This window comes from Centroberyx affinis, unplaced genomic scaffold (assembly GCF_046629955.1).
Source record: "Centroberyx affinis isolate AG114_WGS23_722 - 3 ecotype Tasmania unplaced genomic scaffold, CSIRO-AGI_Caff_v1 ptg001434l_1, whole genome shotgun sequence".
NCBI lineage: Eukaryota > Metazoa > Chordata > Actinopteri > Beryciformes > Berycidae > Centroberyx > Centroberyx affinis.
This window is the reverse complement of record NW_027279909.1, coordinates 197,564-220,223: the sequence shown is the minus strand read 5'-3', so window position 1 is coordinate 220,223 and position 22,660 is coordinate 197,564. Positions and strand designations below refer to the sequence as shown.

The following is a 22,660-nucleotide window of genomic DNA, read 5'->3' as shown; positions in this document are numbered from 1 at the left end:
TCTAGAAAGCAAAATTTTCAGGTATCAGGAGCCAACTTCATATCAGCAGCTTATGACTCAGTGCAATTTGTGAAATAACTCTATTCCAAAAGAAGTCTTTTGAACAAAAATTATGAACAAAAACGTAGTAATAACCAGATAAAAAAAGTAATGGGAATATTGGGAAATTGGAAAATGTCTATTTCTGCGGAATCACAGCAGCAAAGTGCATTTCGGCGGAGTATCCCTTTAAACTGAAATACTGGACTCCAGGATCCACAATGCAATTCGTTTTAACGTTAGCTGATGTGACTGCAGGCGGGAGAAGTTAATGTTCGTGAGATGATCTTAATTTTCTAGCTGGAAGTCCGTTATCAACGCTAATTGGGAGTAGTACCGGTCTGTCACATCCTCAAAATGAGAAAAACAACAGAAAATCAAGGAAACAGACAGTAAGAAAACTTCTAGAATCAGTTTGCTCTCCATTGCTAGGCTGCAGGCGCGTTAGCCAGCTAGCAAAACAGCGCACCATATTTCCTGGAACAACAATTGCTAATTCTGTAGCTAGTAAAGTTAACTGACGTTACAGTTACTGTCGCTAAAACCACCCTGTTTATTGGCGCGGTAATGTTAACTAATACCACTGCCATGTTGTTATTTGCTAAATGTGAAGCAAGTCATGACAGTGTACGTTATCAATAACGCTATTGCTAAGCTAACATAACCTTGTTAGTTGCGTCGCTACAGCAGTAGCTAGCTGACTAGCTTTGCTAACGTTAATTGTACTAATAGCATTAACGTTTGTTGTTATTACACATTGATGATTTATGACCAAAAATCGATTCGGCAGAAGATCAAATGTCAAATCTGAAACATCAACGGCAGTTAACGCTGACTGATACTGCCCTAGGCTCCAAAACATTTGTTCAGCAGAACACGCTTCCCTGTGTTGACACTTAGCATCCTCTGATTGGTAGCCAACTAGACTTGGATCAGCTGCTGTCTTCCGATCATGCTGGCTAACGTTAGAGCTAGAACTGGGTGTGTCATAGCGCCGAAACACGTTGCTCTTCTCTCTATTATTTGCCAAAGTGCAACACTCCTGTTTTGGCAACCGAATTAACTTTGAATTTGGAAAGAAATGACCAACCGACACTTTCTCGCTTTTTTGCAGAACACTCTCAGAATACTTCTCTCCAAGGAGTAAAGGTGGGTCAAAATGTCAGACATTGCATCGGCAGGCCGTGTCGGTCAACAACAATAAGGCTGGGGATACACTGTACAACTTTTTGGCCCAATTTGGCCATCACGACTGATTTTTAGGATTGGACCATGTCCGCACTAGTCTGGGGGGATCGCAACGGACTGTCGGCACGGACGATTTTGTAATGTGTGAGGGTTAGGGGTTAAGATTTAATCTCATGACTCCTGATCCATTTGTGGCCATCGCGATTAAACATGTTGTGTTTTCCGACTCAAATCTGGACACGTTTTAACGTACTCTGTAGTTCATATAACATGGGAAAGATGGTAGATATGAGAAAATACTGTTCAGCTTTCAGGTGGGAAGTACTACTTAGGAACTCAGGGTTTGGCGATGGACCAAATTTCTCTGACTTATTGAATTTTTACATTAATGCCAAGGAAGTATCTGAAACACTTAAATCGTGGTGTTTTAAAATGTGTTGGAATGTGTGAACAATTACCAAGTTGTTGAGTTATCAAGTTGTTTAGATAGTTTACCCCCATATTATGTGAATGCAGCATCAAATCTGGTCAAACCAATGGGTAGCCCTACATGGTTGCCACATAAAGAAGGCAGTGGCAAACATATTTGTGCTACACACAACAGGGCTATGCTCAACAATGACTGAGAATCAAACACAATTGACTAAAATTTTAGGGACAGTTTTTCTATCTCCCAAATATCCCCTTACAAAGTGAGAGAATGACAATGCATCCAGAAGGCTAGTGCAGATACAGACTTACTTTGCATGTGTAATAAATTTGCACGTTATCGTTGTCCACCTGAAGCCTTGTACTCTCCCAGCGGGCTGCACCTATCTCTATAGGCTGCATTGTTGTTGTGTGAGTAATTCATTGTGTTTAGGCAAATTGTATTTTACCAGCTGTCCATAAAGTCAGGGCTAAGTCACGGCTCCAAAGTAAAAAAAATTTAATGGGTAGTAGATAGTGCTGGTGCTCCCAACCCCCAAAACATTTAAGTACCTTTTTATTTTATTTATTTATTCGATATTTTTTATTTATTTATTTTCAATTGAAAAATGGGAAATGCTGTAAAATCATTACAGTTTTATATTCTAGATATATTGGATATCTACATCTGGAAATAGAACCAAACATCAATAATTATTATTTGCATAGAATCCAAATGATAACATATAATAATAAAATACATCACTTTTACCATTAGCTTGAACAGTATTTATCATTGATTTGCATTCATTTGTATCTTGAGGCCAAACCCAAACCATGTAAAACCTTGGAGGAAATCTTGACCACAAATTGTGCGGCAACATACATGGTTTGGTCTCATGTGATGCAATTACAATTTCCCATTTGGCAGACGCTTTTATCCAAAGCGACATACACATGAGAGTTTTAATACAACATAAGCAAGGTTCTAGTCAGGAGAGAACAACGAGGACAACAGGACATAGGTGCTACGAGGCAATGCATAGAGGCAGATAAAAAGTATTTTTTTATTTTATTTTTTTATTTATTTTTGTTACATGGTCCATTAGGTGAGAAGGTGTTCACTAAAGAGCTGGGTCTTTAGCCTTTTCTTAAAGATTGAATGGACTCTGTGGATCAAATGGAGCTTGGTAACTCGTTCCACCACCGAGGAACCACAGAAGAGAAGAGTCTGGCTAGTGACTTAGGGCCTTGTTGTGGTGGCAGCACCAGGCGCCACTCCTTGGCAGAGTGTAGTGGGCGGGAGGGAGCATAGACCTGAATGAGGGAGTTCAGGTAGGTCGGAGCCGTTTTTGTTGCTGCTTTGTAGGCGAGCATCAAGGACTTGAACTTGATGCGGGCAGCAACTGGGAGCCAGTGGAGGGATATGAACAGTGGAGTGACGTGCTCTTTTGGGCCGGTTGAAGACCAGACGCACCGCCGCGTTCTGGATCATCTGCAGAGGTTTGAGCGTACATGCCGGGAGTCCTGCCAGTAAGGAGTTGCAGTAGTCAAGGCGTGAGATTACAAGCACCTGTACCAGGAGTTGTGCTGCATGCTCAGACAGGTAGGGTCTGATCTTTCTGATGTTGTATAGGGCAAATCGGCATGACCGAGCAACAGAAGCCACATGCTCCTTGAAGGTTAGTTGGTCATCAATCATGACACCCAAGTTTCTGGCAGATTTTGTGGGCATGAGCTGAGCTGATTCGAGCTGGATCCTGATCTGTTGTTGTACAGAGGGACTGGCTGGGATGACAAGGAGCTCAGTCTTTGACAGGTTAAGCTGAAGGTGGCGTTCCTTCATCCATGCCGAGATATCGGCGAGGCATGCTGATATTCGTGCCAAGACTGTGGGGTCGTCTGGCGGGAACGATAGGAGGAGCTGGGTATCGTCAGCATATGAATGGTATGAGAAGCCATGTTAGCGGATGACTGCACCAAGTGAGGTGGTGTATATTGAAAAAAGAAGGGGTCCAAGCACTGACCCTTGAGGTACCCCTGTGGACAAGCAGTGGGATTTAGACACTTCCCCTCTCCAAGACACTCTCCCTGAGAGGTAGGACTCAAACCAGCGGAGGGCAGATCCTGAGAAGCCAAGCTCAGCAAGTGTGGAGAGGAGGATTTGGTGGTTAACCGTGTCAAAGGCAGCCAATAGGTCAAGCAACATTAGAACAGAGGACTGCCTGGCAGCTCTAGCTGATCGCAGTGTTTCCACTACAGACAAGAGCGCAGTCTCGGTAGAGTGTCCGCATTTGGAGCCAGACTGGTTAGGATCATACAGGTTGTTCTCAGAAAGGAATTAGAGACTTGATTAAAGACTGCATGCTCAAGTGTCTTGGAAAGAAATAGGGCTGCAACTAACCATTATTTTCGTTGTTGATTAATCTGTCGATTATTTTCTCGATTAATCGATCAGTTGTTTGGTCTATAAAATGTCAGAAAATGGTGAAAAATGTCGATCAGTGTTTCCCAAAGCCCAAGATGACGTCCTCAAATGTCTTGTTTTGTCCACAACCCAAAAATATTCAGTTTACTGTCCTAGAGGAGTAAAGAAACCAGAAAATATTCACATTTAAGAAGCTGGAATCAGAGAATTTTGACTTATTTTTCTTAGAAAATTACTCAAACCAATTAATCGATTATCAAAATAGTTGCCGATTAATTTAATAGTTGACAACTAATCGATTAGCCTAATCGTTGCAGCTCTAGAAAGAAAGGTGAGGAGTGAAACTGGCCTGTAATTTTCAACCTGAGATGGGTTGAGTGTAGGTTTCTTTAGCAGCGCAGTAACCCGGGCTTGCTTAAAAGCAGTGACTGCAGTGAGGGCGAAATGGCCTACAGGAGGCTGGAGGGTGTGGGGTCCAACGGACAGGCAGTGGGACGAGATTCAAGCAGAAGTTTGGAGACTTGCTCCTCAGTGAGATGGGAAAAGGACAGGAGTGAGGTCCTGTTAGCTGGCGGCAGCATACTGAGTTGGTCAGGCTCAGAGAACTGATTACTGATGGTAGAAACCTTATCAGTAAAGAAGGATGCAAAGAGGTCAGCAGTGAGCAAGGTTGAGGGTGGAGGTGATGGAGGGTTGAGGAGTGAATTAAAAGCTGAAAATAATTTCCGAGCGTCTTTGGCGCTGCTGATATTCTCCTGATAATAAGTGGTCTTGGCGCTTCTTAGATGGGAGGAGAATGCAGATAAGAGAGTTTGATAGTCACTGAGGTCAGTGGGATCTCTGGATTTGTGCCATTTTCTCTCCGCTGCTCTGAGCCCCGCCCATTGCTCTCTGATGACACCGGTGAGCCATGGACTAGTGGGGGTTTTTACAAGCAGGTTTGGATGAGAGTGGGCAGAGATTGTCTAGAGAGGCGGCTAGCGAGGAAGTGAAAGGAAGTCAGCCGTTTTTTTCGTGATGCTTTTCTCCTTGAGCATATGCAAAACAGATGCATGTGAAAAATACAAGCAACGATTTAGTAGTGAAACCTATACACGATAAAAATGATAAAACTGTTTCTGCTAAGATAATGTAACCAGAAGTCCCTCCACGTGTCAGGTAGCAAGACGGAGACAAAGCGACACCTCACACCTCCATGGGACGAGCCACACCTACAGGCTTCATGGGCACATGCACATCTTGATGGCACACCTTGATAAACTTGTTCAACCCTGTTCACGGCACAAAAATTACAGGAGCCGTTAGACTGTAATGCATACATGTTTATTCTGTATTTCAGTGAAGGACTTCCCTCACCAGCGGTGCTCTCTGTCCCAGTCGGCCTCCTTTCTCCACGAGACTCCAATGAAGCCCTCTCAGGTACCTAACCGGCTGTTGCACCCACCACCCAGGAGAATGTTACCGCTGCAAAGCCCTGGATTGTGCCATAGGGGCAGACTGGGTCCTCTGCAGCACCCTCCTCAACCCCCAGGGCCAGTCTATTCATCGGGGATTGTTCCAAGCAGTACAGCTAACATCAGTTCCCCAGTTAAGAGGCCCCAGCCCAGTCCTATCACTTCTAAAGTCTTTCAGCCCTCATACCCCCGGTCCAGGAAGGATATAAGCAACTATTCCTCCTCGTCCTCCTCCATCAAAACTGATGCACTGGCCAAACCCAAAGTCACTTTACCCATCACAGGGAGGGAATATGAAATAACACAAAGACAGGGATCAAGCAAGGTATCGTTTTCCCTTTTATAATATTGTCAATATTGTTAAGTTTTCTTTGTGGTCTACCACCGTGAGTCATGTGATCCTGAATTGTGGCTCTAAACATTTACTCTATTAGGTTCGATCCAGTGATGTTGGAAACTCCATACATGCTCTCCAGCCCCACAGGCCCTCTGCACCTCCACCCCTCACCCCAAGGACAGGTCAGGAAGGTCGCCCACTGCCCTTTTCTGACTCAGAGTCCTGGAGTCCTGGTAACAGCCAGTGGCGGCCATGGCGCTGCCAGTCCTCTCAATTTACCCAGTCTCCTGACAGGAGTAGTGGTCCACGTTCACCCACCATGCACAGCCCAGTGGCAGCTCGCCAGGTAAAGTGATTGATGTGTTTAATGATACATCCTGTTCACTTTGGGGTTTGGTAATAGATGTTAAGCTATTTGTCTCTTCATTACGCATGTGATAGCCAAGCTAGACTTTGTGTCCTCAGCCTTTGGTTTGGTGTACTCAGCCTTGGTAGTTGGATTCTGAGAATACAATTGGCTGGTCACAAGCCAACAAGTCTTACATAAGTATAACATAACATTAATGTGTAGGCTAAATCTTTCAAAGAACTAGTTCTTCTACATTTTTGAAGTAAACAATGACCCAGACTCTGTCTGTGATGGGATGCATACTTCTGCTGTCATTTAATCACAGAAAGAAACCTGTTTCTCAAGGAGTCACTTCCTTTCTTTTTTCAGGACTATAAAGGAACACCTTCAGGTGAAAAGTTAATCCCAGGTAATATTATTGAAGTCTTTCCATAGTATTCTGATAAATGATGATCACATGCTAGGTTGTTGCTTTTTTGTTATTGGCCATTTACATATACATTTGTAAAGGTGCATTTAGTTGCTCTTAAAGGTCTCATATTCTCCACTTTCCAGTGTTTTATTTTATGTCTTGAGGTCCATTCAAAGCTGTTTGTGTGGTGTCATGTACCAAAAACACTCTCAATCCATTTTTACACGTTCATTTTCCAGCATCTCTCTGAGCCACTGAGGCTGTTTCTGTTGCTGTGACTTTAAGGCTCATTAATATTAATGACCCCTCTGTTCTGATTGGCTAACCATTTCAAGAGTGAAACGTGACACATAGGGTTGCAAAATTCCGGGAATTTTCAAAGTTGGAAACTTTCCATGGGAATTAACGGGAATTTATGGGAATTAACGGGAATTTATGGGAATAAACGGGAATAAACCAGGAATTTACAAAATTGAAGGTATGCTCTTAATAGGGAACTTAAATATAGTTGGGGAAAATATATTTTAGCATAATCCTGACTAAAACAACCAGATATCATGCAAGTACAGTTGAATATCTATGCTATTCCTCAATCACATGCACACATAGCACACTGCTTACTGCAGGGCTATTGAGACCACGCCCCCTACACGCACTGTGCATTCCTGTGCATTTTTATTAATTTTTGAATGGGTTGGGTCAATATTTAATAATTAACTCAACATTCATGTTTTTGTTCTTCAATGAAATAATTGATTGTTCAATAAAATATTTAACACTTGATAAAGTTCTACTTACAAATAAATCTGTTTTAATTGTATTATTTTGGATGGATGTCTGCTTATAACAAAACAAATATTTATGCTTGGATATGATACCTTTCCATTAAATTACCCTCAATTCCCAGTTAATTCCCATAAATTCCCATTAATTCCCATTAATTCCCATAAATTCCCATAATTCCCATGGAAAGTTTCCAATTTGGAATATTTCCAAAATTCCCCAGCTTAACTTCCCATGGAAATTAACCGGAAACTTTCTGGAAATTTACCGGAAATTTTCCACCCCTTTGCAACCCTAGTGACACACCACAGAGCCTACAGCGAGAGGCAGGGAAAACTCTCCGGTAATAAACATTGACAACCGCCCAACCACTTTCAAAAAAATACTTTGTTAAACTATTATTTCTTACAAAAATGGTAATGAGCGAACCTTTGTGATGCCGCAAAGTTACAGAAGTCCAAACGGCTCGTTTAGAGGCTTGGTTTTTTCTAATATGGATTGTGTGGATTTAGTTAGCTACCGTGCGTTTTGATACTTTCACGATGTTTAAGGCCCAAATGCACTGAAAGCAATAATTGACGCGCCCCATTTGACGCGTGTCAATTGATGCTCCTATGGCGCACTGCAGGCATCAGATTTTAAATGCCAACACCACAGAACCAGAAGTACTTTGGGAAAAGGTCGCTAATTATATGTAGGCAGGCACAAGTTTGTATGCTTTACAGATACCCCCCATTAATTTTCTATACATTTCTATTTGAGTAGCCTATAACGTTACGTTACATAAGGGCGGAGGGCAACTGTTGGGTGCGTGCTGCTGCTTTCGTCAATTGGTTGGTAGTAGAACACCAGTAAAGCCACTGGGGACCAGCCATCTCATTTCATCTTTTATTTTTTCTTCCAGGTGGGTGAAAGTCACATAAAGCACAGCTAATCATAACTCTATACTATGTTAATTAATTGCTGTTGTTAGGTTTATGTAGCAAGTTAAGTTTTATGACCAGTAGATGTAAGTAAACGTTCATGATAGATGATATGGGGTGGCTCTGTTATGTAATGTAACTACCAAGGGTCTAAGCTTTTATTTTTCTCATTTTTAGTATCTGACATGTGACAACACAACGGTTAAGATCTATAGTAGTATAGCTGTTGGCAGTGGTAGTTGTTTTCGTTTAGCATTGCAGAATTACAATTGTATTGTTCATTAAGTTCGTTTTTGGACTTCATTGATGAGCTTCTCCTCGTCCATGCTGTGGCTGCTCCTCAAGTTGGCTGGCTAACGTTAGCCGTCTAGTTTGGACAAGGTCTGATGTCAGTTCCCCGCTACATATCACTTCTTTGGTTTTACTGGCGGACTACGCCACCTACTGTACCGGAGTACTCTCCAAACAGGTACTGCGGCTGCAGAAAAAAACTGGGTCCTCATTTGACGCTCCAAAATCGAAACAAGGTCGGAGTAGGGGCGTCAAGGCAGTTTGATGTGCCTCATAACGCTTTTGGTGCGCGTTCGGCCATTTAAAACAATAGGTGTACTTCAAAACGCGTGCGCCAGGCGCTTTCAGTGCGTTTGGGCCTTTAGATAGTGCATCCAACTCCTTTGTAATCAAAGAGGCAAGGGGAATCCTGTTTGACACGATATGGGACCTTTAACCTTTACCTTTGTGGATTTCAAAATATGAGCACAAAAAGTGGAAATATCACCGTAGGGCCCATTTGTTAATACACATTGGGGCTCATTCATAAAACTTACTGGCATGTTTAGCGTGATGGTAGGGGCAGATACTGTCACAGTAGGGTGTTTTCTCATTCATAAACGTGAATACCGGGACGTTATTAGTGTTACCGTTTTCCCCATACTCGCATTTATCGCATTTATTCATTTACATATCGTCAAAGCGATTCATAAAAGCGCACCGTGCCACAAAAAATACCACTGGCTCTAATCAGACGGTATATTGTAGAAATTAATGTTAACTAATGAAAACAAATATTAAGTATTAAATAAATAAATAGATAAAGTTACATTGTGTCCCAGGGCATTAATTATCATTGGAAACATGAAAATATGACACACTGGCTTTGCCATTATTGATTACCGCTCTGATTGCGGTTTATAAAAGTCAGTTTCCATCTGATTTGATTCAGTTTATCATGATAAAAAAGAGTTTAAAGAAAGAGAACACCGCATACTGCTGCCAATGCTGCCATATATTTATTTATCTTAAAATGTTTTGATAGGTCTTCATCAGGTCGCGATCACCCCCTATGGTCAATTTATAAATTCAGTAAGCAATATCATAAACATTTGGTTTATCATGTCCAACATTGCAGCAGTAGGAGTGCATGAGGGTGCCATGTCTGTGCTGCCTATTGCACTGACACACAGGTGTGGACAAGCTGTTGAATATGTAAAGTTTAATCAACACGTTGGTTTTGATTGGCTGTCTCCCGGCCTACAGCCGAGGACAACACAGCGGTAATGTTGGTGCTTTCCATTTGAACTGGGAAGTCGGAATTTCCAAGTTCCCAGTCAGAAAATTTCAACTGGAACGCGCCCTGAAGTCGGATTTCCGACTCGGAAAGTCGGAAGAACCTCACCAACCCCAACCTCAAAATCCAAGATGGCTGCTCCGTGCCTCAAGCTGTAGTAATATACTGTTTATTAGCACTTCTGTCTTATTTGTGTCTCATTAAATCAGTCGTACACACAGTACTGTCCAACTTCTATCTGTGGACATGTTGGTATGGTGTTTGTATGTGCAAAATACCGCGTAATGCGTTGTTATAAACTGGTATTGCTAACAATGCAAACCTGGCTAGAGCAAACCCCACTTCCCCCACCCCGTGAAATAAAAAAAACTAATTGGTTTTCCGACTTGTTGTACTGGAACGCAGTCAACTCAGGAGTGACGTCATTCCCAGCTCTGACTTCCGAGGTAAATGGAAAGCAGCATGTGGCTCCGTCACGGTATTCACAGCTGTGGTAAATTTATGAATCGGGTAAAATTACCGGGTCACAGATTTTGCGCGCCGCTATTCTGTTACCACAGAGTTTTATGAATGAGTCCCACTACCTCCTCACATTACCTCCAGTTCTATGAATCAGAGCATTCCTGAAATAAACACTGAATATTGATAAATGAAAAGTTATTGTTGATGTCACTTTCTCTCTGCAACAGAGGGCTTGAACTGCTCATCTCTGAAGAGGCACAGGCAGTCTGAAATTTGTGACAACACTGCCAACAAGAAACTGTGTCTCCCGGACTCAAATTCTGGCCCAGCACAGACACCAAACTGCACTGTTGGCAACTCAATTGGCTTGTCATTGGTGTCTCCACCTTCATCAAACTATTCATCAGACTTGGAACTGTCACCCAAAACCACATATCGCCTTCTGCGCACAGAACAGGCATCTGACAAGCCAGTATGTTTGACACTGTCATCCACACCCACTCAGTCATCATGCTCATCACTGGCACCCACGCCTTATTTGGCCAGTCAACCGTCGTCCGGGGTAAAGCCAGCCTATACGAAGATCACCCAGAATCAAATTGTGAGGCTGAAGGAGTTAAAATCACCTTCAAAGCCAGTTGATGAAAGTTTGAAGAAAGAGGGTGAGGAAAAGAAGAAAAGGGATAATGCAAGCTCTCTGTTATCCTCCTTAAAGCAGCTTTTAGCAGGGCAAAGTGGGGTTCCCCACAAGGACACTGATAGCTCCCATAATACTCCATTGGGCAGCCACCAGATTGATGATATTCAGCATAATACCCCAGTCTTACATGTCAAGTCCCTGAGCAGGGATGATACCAAAGGAGAGACTAAGGTAGGGGAGAGCAGAGGCTCAGACAGTAGGACTCCCAAACCAGCACCAAAGCCAAACTCTGGTTCTCTGAGCTGTCACGTGATAGATCGGAACAGAACCACTCGACCACGAAGACCTACAGTAATCCCCAATGACATAGATGACCTTTTCACCCCTGACCCACTGACTTATGTGATCAGCTCCAAACCAGCAAAGCCCAGCATAGAGGGGGGAGAGAAAAGGCCCCTCGCCTCACGCAAAAGTTGTTTGTCCAGGACAGTGAGCAGCTCTGGGACCCCTTCAGCTGGATCTCCTTGTCGCGAAACTCAGAACTCCACAATAACTCCTCCCCCCCCTGCACTGGATACCAAAATGTCTCCCTTTTCACCATTACTTCACCCAGAATTCCCCATACCAACTGTAGTATTGCAGCGGGTGAAATTTGAAAACGGCCTTCCCTTCAAAGACACTGGACTCAAAAATAGCTCTCTCATCTCTTCTTCAGGCAGACAGCTCAGTGTTGAGATTGTTAAAACTGATGAGAGACCCAAATCATCTCTCAGCCCCAAGAATGTGAGACCATGCACTTCCGAAGCAGACACTGCTACCTCCAAACGCACTTCCGTATCCCGTTGTTCTCCCTCTACACCCGAGGGCAGTCAGAAAGATGAAGGGGTTGGAAAGCGGGTGGATGAAGAGGATCCTCTGGATGTGGAGCTGGACCTAGGCCTGAGCTTTGAGCTAGATTTGGATCTAACCCAGAGCTCCCAGAGCAGTGAGGAGGACCAGCTGATGTCCTTGCAGGAAATGATGGCACGCATGGCCAAGCCTCCAGACACACCAGAGAAGGGAGCCTTCTCCGAGCCCAGTACACCTGGGCATCCCAGCTGCCAGTCCAAACCTGTAAGCTACAGCCACCCAGGGTTTATCTTGTTATGTTATCACTTTTTATGTTATTGATGAATTGGGGATCCCGTAGAATAGAGCACCCATGTAACTGAAAATTAATGTGTCCTTTCCCATTCTCAGGCAACATATGCTGTTTGATGGACACTTTTATGTAAAGTGCCTTACAGTACCATGAGTGCATATATTTGTAGCATGGGTGGTCCGAATGGAAATCAAACCCCTAACCGTGACAGTATTAGTGCCATGGTCAACTCACTGAGCTACAGGACCAATCAAAACTTGTATTGCTGTTTTGACCTCAAATGTTGTCTCGTGTTTTCTACAGCAGCCAGTGCAAGCCACCGCAAAACCAGGCATCTACAAGAACAACCTGGATCAAATGTTGAAGGAAATAAACAGCAATAAGAGGTACGTTATTCAGAAAATTTCACTCCCATTGCAAATGCCTTTTAATCACTAGCTACAGTAACTACACATGGGGTGGTTGAACTTTGTGCATCTCCTTTTTGTCTGTCAGATCTAAAGAGATTGAGACAAAACTTCTTAATGCCTGTGAAGAGGATCTGTTGAGAATAGCTGAATACGAGGAGGCTGAGGAGAACCGGGAGGAGGCCATCACAACTGAACAACAGTAAGGAGACAGGCATGCACATATAATCACACATTATACTTTGTCATTTGGACGCACTTCTTGCACATTGGTTATCTATACATCTCTGTGTTTTATGAGCTGATGTTTATTTGTTTTTTGTTGTATCTTGTTTCCCAGGGAATTCCTGCAGCGTTACTCGTTGATGTCCAGCGCAATCAGGGACCTGCATCCAGGAGAGGTTGTGTTCAACCTGGAGAATTTTGGCCGGATCTTCAACCAGCACACGCTGCAGCTCAGACAATGCATGGTCAATCCACAGGAGACAGCACAGAAAACACTTCTCTGGTGAGCTGTGGTTATTTGTTTGTGGAGAGCATTTGCGCATATGTGTGTCCATGTGATATGTGAAAGACCAGACAGCTGTTAATGCTGTGGTGAATTTGCGAGAAGTATACGAGATGTGAGAATTTGGCTTTTGTATGTTTGGCCAACCCCTGGGAAATGAGCACGGTTTAAGAAGAGATTCAACTCTCCCTCACACAGCTGAATAGAAAGAGCAATAACAGACACACTTTTCCTCCAAAACAAACCATGTAATTTTGTAGAATGGATTCCTCTTGTCATTGTCTAACTTCTTTTCTCCTGGCCTCCATCAGGTCAAGCCCTGCTCAACTGAGATTACATGTCATTATTGGCTTGTTCCAGGAAGCGTACGACTCTCCCTCCCCCTGCCCACCTCAGGTTACCCGTTTCCTATTCAAGGTAGGCTCACACACCCCTGTAGCATGTTGTGTAGTTGTGTTTCTCCAAATGTCTAAAGCTGTGGTGGTAATTCTTTGTTGACCCTGTCAGATGATGTCCGTCCACACTGAGAGGATGATCTCCGAACAGATACTGCAGGCCCTCCGTCACATCGCCTGCGCTGCTGCTTGTCAGATAGGTCAGTGCCTGCGTTGTTTGACAAGCCTTTTTGTGTTTTGTTACTCACAGTGGTTAGCAGATGTGATGGATGTTTTTTTCTCTGTGTGTTTCCTCAGTGAAAAAAGGAAGCCAGCAGTTTGAAGTGTGGGTGCCCAGTGTGGCAGATGTGACGCTGGTCCTGATGAATATGGGAGTTCCTTTTGTCACTCTATTCCCTTTTGAGAACCTTCAGCCTCCCTTCACAGAGGGAGATTTGCTGTAAGTAGTGTAGTTCTTGTTTATGGACTTCCTCATTCATTTCTTTTGTTAAGAATTGTTGAGCTTTTCTGTTTTTCCTGATTTGAATTTCACCCAGTTGATTTTGTGTGTGTAGGGAGGACATTCATATCAGTAGCGAGAGTTCCTCCAGCAACAAGGAACAGAGCACTTTCCCTGAACACAACTGCAACAACATCCTCAAGGTGAGACAGAATAGGAAATGGATGTTGTGTGTGTGTGTGTGTGTGTGTGAGAGAGAGAGAGAGAGCATCTTGGGGCATATCTGATCATTCACTGCTTGCTTGTCTCTCCTCTGTCCTTGTCTGCAGTACCTGTCTTACTGTATGGGCCTGTGTCCGCGGGCGTATAGCGACTACGAGCTGCTGCTGCTGCTGACTGTGGTGAGCAGGGTGGGCCTGGACGCGCGGCTCGCCCTCCAGCCCAACGTGGACCTCTGCTCTCTACAGTACAACATCGTCAACAACATCAGGGACTGGGACACCATGGTCAGTTCAACCACGTCTCTAGTTGCTACATACCAGGCATTACAGAGGGATAGCGAGAATATGAAACATATTATAACATTGATGGTTTGAAAGCTACAGTATAGTGATATATGTAACTGTTGCCTCCTGTTAATGTAATTTGTTTTTTATATCTCTCCTCTAGCTGCCCAGGATCTGTCTGGCCCTTACTGATCTGACAGATGACCACCACAACATGTGCTGGCTGGTTCAACTGCTGCCAGACAACGCACGCGGAAAGTAAGGCTCTCTTCCTCTCTCGTTTATTCTCATTTCTATTTTATCATCCCCAGTTTGCCTATCTCCATTTTTCTCTCTTTGTAGATTTTATGGTATTATAATTATTGTATCATATACTCATTTATATTTGGTGTTTGTTTGTATAGGCAACTGCGCCGGCATCTCGGTCTATCCATGATCTCTAAATTGTTGGATGGAAATTGCACTTACAGGCCTACTGGCAAAGAGTTTCAGGTAAGATATTAGAGTGTAACCTACATTCAGGCAGTTTCTTTCAGATCCCAGTAGCAACAGTTTGTACAGGTACCTCATAATGGTAAAGTTGTTTTGTTTTTGTGTTGAGGCCCTATGAATTGAGTGTCGCTGTGTAATAACTGTAAGTAACCTGTAACTCTGCCCTGTCCTGCTCTTTGTGGTGCTTCTCCTGGCCCAGCTCTCTGAACTGCGACCATATCTGCCCCGTATGCAACCCTCCACCCTCCTCCGAGGCATTGTGAGCTCCTCTAGCAGGAAGCAGAAAGAGAAGGAAGAGGACTTGGCCACCCTAGACCAACAGGTCAGGATACAGTTAACTGCGTGGAACTTCAAAATGGCCCAATCTAGAGAGTTATTTTAGAGTTTTCTGTCTAGGTTTTTGGTATGTGTAAGTAAAAGAATCCTGAATTCACAAGATCATATTGTGAAGGTATTTAACTTGCTCCGCTAATTTTCTGATGTGATAAGTTTATTGCGGTTTATCTTGTGTTTCAGACATACTACCTCTGCTATAGTCTTCTGACCTTGGCAAATGAAGCATCCAATTTTCAGTTCTTCCCAGCTCATCAGAAGGTACAGTGTCCTTAATTCTGTCTCGTTTTTTCTGAACTCTAGTCTTGGAGCAGAGACCACTAAGTAATGTTCAGCTGATTTGGCATGGGGATTTTAAAATGTGTGAGGACAGTGATATCCTTTCCCCTGTGCAAGCTGTGTTAATCCATGTCCTCCTCTCCACCCTCCTCTCCATGTCCTCCTCTCCACACTTGCCCTCTTTTCTGGCCCTCAGGAGCAGCTGCTGTTTCTGTGCTCTGAGCTGGAAACGCACATCAAGTGTGACATCAGAGAGAGCGAGAAGTGTCTGTACCGGAGCAAGGTGAGTGAATGGTGTATGTTAGGGTTGCAGCTAATGATTATTTTATCAATTAATCTGTTTATTTTGATTAATTTAAATAATTTACAATTCAAAAAATTGCAACTGAGAATTAACAGAGTTTTACATGTGGAATACATAATTATGACAAAACTTTGAGCTTATTATAGGCAAAGTCCATGCCCAAATAAGATTAGGCTATTACAAGCCCTATATGCATTAGTGCTATTACGAATTGCATCTAGGTTGCATTCCCATGTGTATCTACCCAACAAAACTCTTCACTATCAATAAATTTTACTTTTTAAACTGTTTATCTGATAACAGAAAATATGCTATTATATTAAGTAGTATTGTTATGCCCCTTGGCTGTCAAATGCATCAACATGCAACTGGGATTTCTGTTCAGGTGTTTGTGCATGGCACTTAGTACTGTGGTGTGCCATTTCAGCTTTGCACAGTACGAACAAAGCACCGTATTAGGGTTTCAGTTTGCATTATTCCCATACTTTAAACACTGGCTTTTTTGGAATTGCCACTGCCAAAACAAAATGACCTCGTCAATTACGAATATACAAAATTAATGACATTGACAAATTGAAAATTGCAGCCTTGTTTTCAAGACGCAGCCTGTGGAGGTGATCAGTTTGGTTGGGATGCGTTCTCTACATGCATTGTGGTATATTAGTTGCTCTGTTGAATAACATGAGTCCTCTCCCTCCAGGTGAAGGACCTCGTGGCCAGGATCTACACCAAGTGGCAGATGCTCCTTCAGAGGACCAGGCCTCTCCATGTACAGTAGTCAATCACTCTTTGCATCAATACTTTGTTGTCATACCAGAATTTTTACAAGATGATTTGTCTACTAAAAGATAATGGCAGTAGTCTTGGAGTGGTCATAGACGTTTGATTAATTTGGCTAAAATAGGCTCAATTCAGGAGTCTTCCAATAAAGACCTAAGATGGTAATTCTGATTTGCAATACTGTATTTTCTCCCTGTAGGGTAAGCTGTATGATTACTGGAAACCTTTACATGAGGATACATTGAACAGCAGCCAAAGAGAGGAGGAGACAGAGATAAGTGATGATGGAGACGAAACTGTCCTAGAGGAGGACAGTACAGAGGCAACTATGGAGGAGGAGGAGGATGAAGAAGAGGAGGAAATCAAGGCAATTGAAGAAAATGATGTTGCCATGGATGGTGAGGAGGAGATGGAGGGGGAGGAGCAAGAGGAGGCTTGTATTACTCTGAGGAATGAAGGGGTGACAACGGACACACTGACAGAGAAGGATCAGGAGGAGTGGGAGGAGGCCGACGAGGGGATGAAACAGACGGAAAAGCTAACGGAAAAGGAAGGAGACAATACAACTGGTGAGACAGACGAGAAAACGGAGGAGTCAGTAGAGCCGATGCTTGAGGAGCTGAACCTAGAGATGCCAGAGGTGGAGCCTCTGGGATGCTGGGAGTCAAAAGCGATCGATGTGCAAACTGAAGAGAGAGACCTAGAGTACACTGGAGTGGAGACGGAGAGCCCAAGAAAAACCTCCTGCCTTAGCCAGGCAGCAGTGTGTGATTCAGTGTCATAGGGATTTTCTGTTTTCAGGGTTTTAATAGCTATTGCCTTAACCTTAACCTCTATTTGCACTGTTTGCCTGTCCTTCTATATCCCCAACCCCCAACATCCTTTCTTTTGCACAGTGTATAAAAAATCTTTTTTTATTACCTTTCAGAAGAGATCAGAATGTTTGTTAAAGACTGATCTACATTGTACATAGTGCTGAACAAGAAAGTATGGTTTAATGTAGAACTTGTTTGAAAATTGTTAAGATCCTATAAAAATTACTCTGTTGAGCTACTGTGTTTTATCAGTTTGTCAGTTGTGAAATATGCCAAAAAGAGGGTGCATATGGTTTATCTACTGCAGTGAAGTGCCTACAACAACCTTAGGAGAAAGTTTGTACATCCTTGTCAAATGTTTTCAAGTTCTGTTCAGTAAAGTCTGTCCTGCATTTAGCAATAATTTATTTCTAATAATTTATCAGTGTCAACTTTTCCTGTAACTGATCTCAGCGTCTCCTTTCAGCTATTCAGCCACTCTTGTTGATCTAAAAAGCTGGCCTTGCACATGGTATGTTTAGTACATACATGTCAGCGTCCTGTAGAAACGTATCATACTAAAAACTGTTTTTTCTCCCCCCATGCTGTATCCATTTTCAATGTTTTGGCAGGGTCTGAGGCACGAAACATTTCCGGTTTTCAATTATAGTAATAATTACAGTTATAATGTGCATAAGCCCTACCTTACCCTACTTTAGCATGCAATATATTAACTGGAAGTTATCAGTTTACTAACAGCAGTTGGTAATTTGGCTTCTCAGCATTGCTTGTTTGATTACAAAATTATTTGTGATCAAGAAATTGCAATTAAATTAACTTTGTAAATTATTTCCAGATAGTTTACAATCTTGAGTCTTGATGAAGACTGTTTGTTGATTTGTTGTTAAAGTTTTACTTGTGTTTGTGTGAAATGTGTGCATTTTGTTGAATTTCTCTTTTGGGAAAATATTTTTTTAATGATTAAAAAACGTTTTTGGTTTTTTTGCAAAATACAGAAAATAAACTTGGCTTACATGTTACATTTATTTCCCTTGGTTACCTGGGATTGAATCCTGCCTGAGCTTTCTCTCCTGGGTCTGCCTGTGTATTTTCCCACTGTCTAAATGGGAAAATACTGCAGATGACTGGACTGCCTGCTCTCCCTTGGGGGGGCATTTGATAGTGGAAACTGTACTATGTAGCCTACTCACCTTTCTTCTCATACTCCAGTCAGTGCCAAATTTTTCCAGTCTCCTTTTTTGTCCATTGCTTCCTTTTAAGGGTCAAGTCAGACACACAACATTTTCAAAAAGCTACAAAAATGTATTAGTGTCTATACAATTTATGAAAAATGTCCTCTCCCCTCAGGGTTTTAAGTGTTGACAGATTATTATCTTTGGGGATTATCGAGAAATATAATCGGTCTCCACCAGCAGATTGCTTGAGAAAAGGTGGGTTTACAGGAGGATTGTAAGGATTACAATATATTATTCTGGGCTTTGCACATTTAAATACATCTGCTTTGCATTGATCTGCTTTATTCTTATGCTGGGGATGTTTCTCAGAAAATGAAAAGTTAGGAGAACATATTTCCTCTTTACATTCACAAGCAGATCTGGAGTTTCTGTCAGAGGAGGTTTCTGAGTGATCAAATGCCCTCTAACCTTAGCTTTTTGCTTTTCATAAGGTGCGGAATGAACCCACTCATCCCACCGTGTCCCTCTGGAGTGACCTGACTGCTTCTGTCTTATCCAGAGTTCTGCCATTCATAACCACTGTCTGTAATATCTGCTGTTATTGTTTTCAGAAGCTGTCTTCTTGTCATATATTCCATTACAGCTGTATTCCCACAGCCGTATCATTCAGGTTTCCCCTTACTGACTTCTCAACAGCTTCAGGACTGTCAATCAGCAGATTAATGACCATGTCAATCACTTCTTCTCTGACAGGCAATACAGGAGAAGCAGCCTGGCCTTCATCCTCTGCCTTCTTCCTGACATTGATCAGTTCTCTGGGTTCAAACGTAACACTTGGCAGGTTCATTTCATGGGAATCTCTACAGTCTACTACCTGAAGAAATCCATAATATATGAAAACTGTGGAAATCATTTTAGAGCAACAAAGCAATCGTTACAAGTTGCAAGTATTGGGGCAAACTGTGCCAGTATTCAAAACAATGGAGTGGCAATCGTAGCATGAAAGCGCTTAATTACAATTTGACTGTTTTGGCAGAAGCAGATGACAGAATACCTTTGGTTGAATTCCCCATGCCAGCCTTTACCAAGATGTCACACAGATCTGAAGTCAGTTCAGTGTGTCCATCCCCTGCTCCTTGTCCCTCTGACCCAAGTTGAAAGATATTCGCTATTCTCTTTTTTGAACGTACTAAGGAAAAACTCTGATTTCTCTAACCCACTGCTTGGAGGAGCTCTTGAGAGTGTGCTGGAAAGACAGAGAAAATGTCTGCTGAGCTTGAGGCACTGCTGCCTGATTGTGAAAGCAGTGGGTTCCTTGAAGCTAGCTCCAGTTTCCACATCATTACCAAAGCCGCTGAAAGCCGCAGCTCCTCAACAGCTACTTTCTCAACAGCAGCATCCATTACCGTAATGTGGCCTGATGACAAAATTAAAAAACGTGGTCTCAGTGATTCCAGTAAAAGGCATCTGGGTTTATTTTAAATTCCATGCCTTTCCTCCAGGAGAGAAATGACTGACGTGAGTGGAGCAATGAGGCAATGAAACAATGCCCTCTGTTTTGCTTCCATGTAAACACAATATCTGAAATAACGAAGGATACTTCTCCACCGATGGATCACCTCTCCTCCTTTTCAATACCGGCCTCCAGAGTATTACACAAACTGTCTCTCAAATCATCTTGGACATCTCCCATTAGACTGCTGTTTACTTTGAGGCAAACGGATCAGTTTCACCATCAACTGATTCATTGTTTTTGTTCTGTTTTTTACAGTATGTCATTTTGAAGGTGTCCCAGACGTAAAGCAGTTGTGAGTTTAAGGAGGTCGCTTGGATCACAAGGCAGAGCTTAGATCATGCTGAGGACTGGCAATAGCACCAAATCGACAACAGAAATCTGGTGACGGTGCATTCAGTCACTATGGTCCCACTCTCTGGAACAAATTGCCTGATGACCTGAGGTCTGCCACAGCAGTGTCCTCATTTAAAGGCAGGCTTAAGACCTTCCTTTTTCTCAGGCATTTGGTTAAGGGTATGAGTGTGTGTGTGTGTGTGTGAGAGAGAGTGTGTGTTTGTATACATGTCTAAATGATGCACTTTGTTACTTTCATTTTTAATGTGCAGCACGTTGAGTTTACATTTGTATGAAATGGGCTATATAAATAAAATTTGATTTGATTTGATTTGATTTGAATAGCACCGCAATGACAATAGCACTCTATTGCTGATATCCAGCAGCATCTGTACCTACTGTCAGTTCTTCTGGCTGTATAGTTATGTTTATGTTTATGTTTATGTTTATTTATGCCTATTTATACTCTGGATCCCAGTGCAATATTCTCTAGACTTGTAAATATTCCTGTTTATTATTACTATTGTTAGCCCATAAAGTTTGCGTTGCGCTATGCATAGCAGTGCGCTGGACGAGGGTGAAGATGAGGGCATGAACCACATAGATTCACAAATGAAGAAGTTCAAGACCTCTTGGTTTTGAAGAAATACTGGACTGAGGCTTCTTGGTGTGAGCTGAACTTCTTCATTTGTGAAGTAGTATCGAGTGTTATGAGTATCCTGTCTCATGATCACTCCACATCCCAAAATGTTGCTTGTATACATACAGTACATTCTGCTTGGCTTGATATTGACGGAGGTGAGCATGGCTGATGAAATGAGCTTCAGACAGACGGAAATATCTCTTGTTTCGTCTGCTAGTGGGACGCCTGGTTGTCCTCAATAAATGGAATTTCAGATTCACAAACTCCACATGAGTGAATTATACCTTTCTGTGTTGCTTCTAAACTTTGTGCCTGAGCATCTTTGCCTGTATTCTCCAGTGGAGCGCTTTAAAGTATACCATGTCTTTCCTTCGCTTGTCTGATCTCATCTTCATGTTTTATGGGGACCGACTCTGAAGGATGCATTAGCTCAATGTCGTTTATAATTCTGCTGTCACATGCACACATAGTCAGACTCACTGTCATGTGATTATTGTCCAAGTATAACTGATCCACTGAGAAACTCCAAAGGCTTGAGTTGGAAGCTGAATGGATATGGGACTGGGAATATGGGAATGAAACCTCTTCAGAAACACAACACTATTTCTTGCTCAGTATCATCTGAAATGTTACTGAATGCTTAGGCCAACATGTTTATAACTGTGCATTTATATGGATGTAAGTTACATAAATCTAAGTAATGTAAAGATTAACAACATGCACATTATTCAATCTGTCTTCTGTTACGGGCTATGGGAAAATGCAGACTCTAACTGAGCGAATAACATGATTTTATACATTTTCCTTCCACATTCCAGAGACATGCAAGTCAGGTGGATTGGAGACTGAAAATTCGCTGGTATGAGTGTGACTGATTGTCTGTCTATCTGTGTTTGCCCTGTGGTGGACCAGGCCGTGTCCTGCCTTCTGCCCAATGCATACTGGGTTTCCATGTTGGTATTAATAAAGTATCTGATTATGTCCTCTTCACTGCTGTCACATGCATTGCTGTAGAATTTGTATCTGTTTCAGTCTCCTTCTCAGGCAATCTTTAGGTATTGTTAGTTCAGATCATCATATTCTTTTCCTTGGAGGGAGGAGGGTTATATTTTGCTTATTCTCATGAGAGGTCAGAGACATAATTTGGCTTTACAGGAGGTTTTCATCTAAAATTAAGAGGTTCATTGCTCTTGGAAAACCTATATTCCAGCTGAAACTCTCAACACAACTTCTTCTTAATCTTCTCCAACATTCTCCTAACCTTCCACTTGAAATATCCTCGTGAAATATTAAAGTCCTCAGTGGTGTAGGTTTGAATTATACAGCTACAATACCATGATAACAAATTGTTTCACTAACTCAGCTAGGTCAAGGTCTTCTTTTGCTACTTTCACCCTTTGCAATATAAAGATACTTACTGTCGATTTTTGAGTTGAAGTTAGAAACAGGCTAGATGTTTTGGTTACAGCTTGTGTGTCAGCTAGTGTCTGTTTTTCAGTGCTGCGTCTGGCCTTTTTTCTTCACCTCTGTCTGAAAATGTTCTTCCCTTTAACAATGAGCCGCTCCCTCATGTATGTCAGCAACAGTGAAGTCTGAAATTCAGT

The 22,660-nt window shown here is 42.4% G+C and overlaps 1 protein-coding gene across 3 annotated transcripts; it reads left to right on the top strand.

The window, feature by feature from the left end:
- The first annotated feature begins 291 nt into the window (after nucleotides 1-291).
- Nucleotides 292-18,301, top strand: slf2 (SMC5-SMC6 complex localization factor 2). 3 transcript variants are annotated; one of them, XM_071526605.1, is made up of 21 exons: nucleotides 297-431; nucleotides 1,154-1,188; nucleotides 5,403-5,842; nucleotides 5,952-6,200; nucleotides 6,573-6,612; nucleotides 10,578-12,103; nucleotides 12,438-12,517; nucleotides 12,627-12,740; nucleotides 12,879-13,046; nucleotides 13,358-13,463; nucleotides 13,554-13,641; nucleotides 13,739-13,880; nucleotides 13,996-14,083; nucleotides 14,210-14,386; nucleotides 14,550-14,644; nucleotides 14,791-14,878; nucleotides 15,078-15,200; nucleotides 15,395-15,472; nucleotides 15,687-15,773; nucleotides 16,495-16,563; nucleotides 16,774-18,301. In XM_071526605.1, the coding sequence occupies exons 1-21, from the start codon at nucleotides 397-399 to the stop codon at nucleotides 17,356-17,358; spliced, it is 4,413 nt and encodes a 1,470-aa protein (XP_071382706.1). In that variant the 5' UTR covers nucleotides 297-396; the 3' UTR covers nucleotides 17,359-18,301. The 3 variants fall into 3 exon arrangements, with proteins under 3 accessions (XP_071382707.1, XP_071382706.1, XP_071382705.1); XM_071526604.1 differs by having other exon boundaries at nucleotides 12,435-12,517; XM_071526606.1 differs by lacking the exon at nucleotides 1,154-1,188 and having other exon boundaries at nucleotides 292-431; nucleotides 12,435-12,517.
- The last annotated feature ends 4,359 nt before the right edge of the window (nucleotides 18,302-22,660 follow it).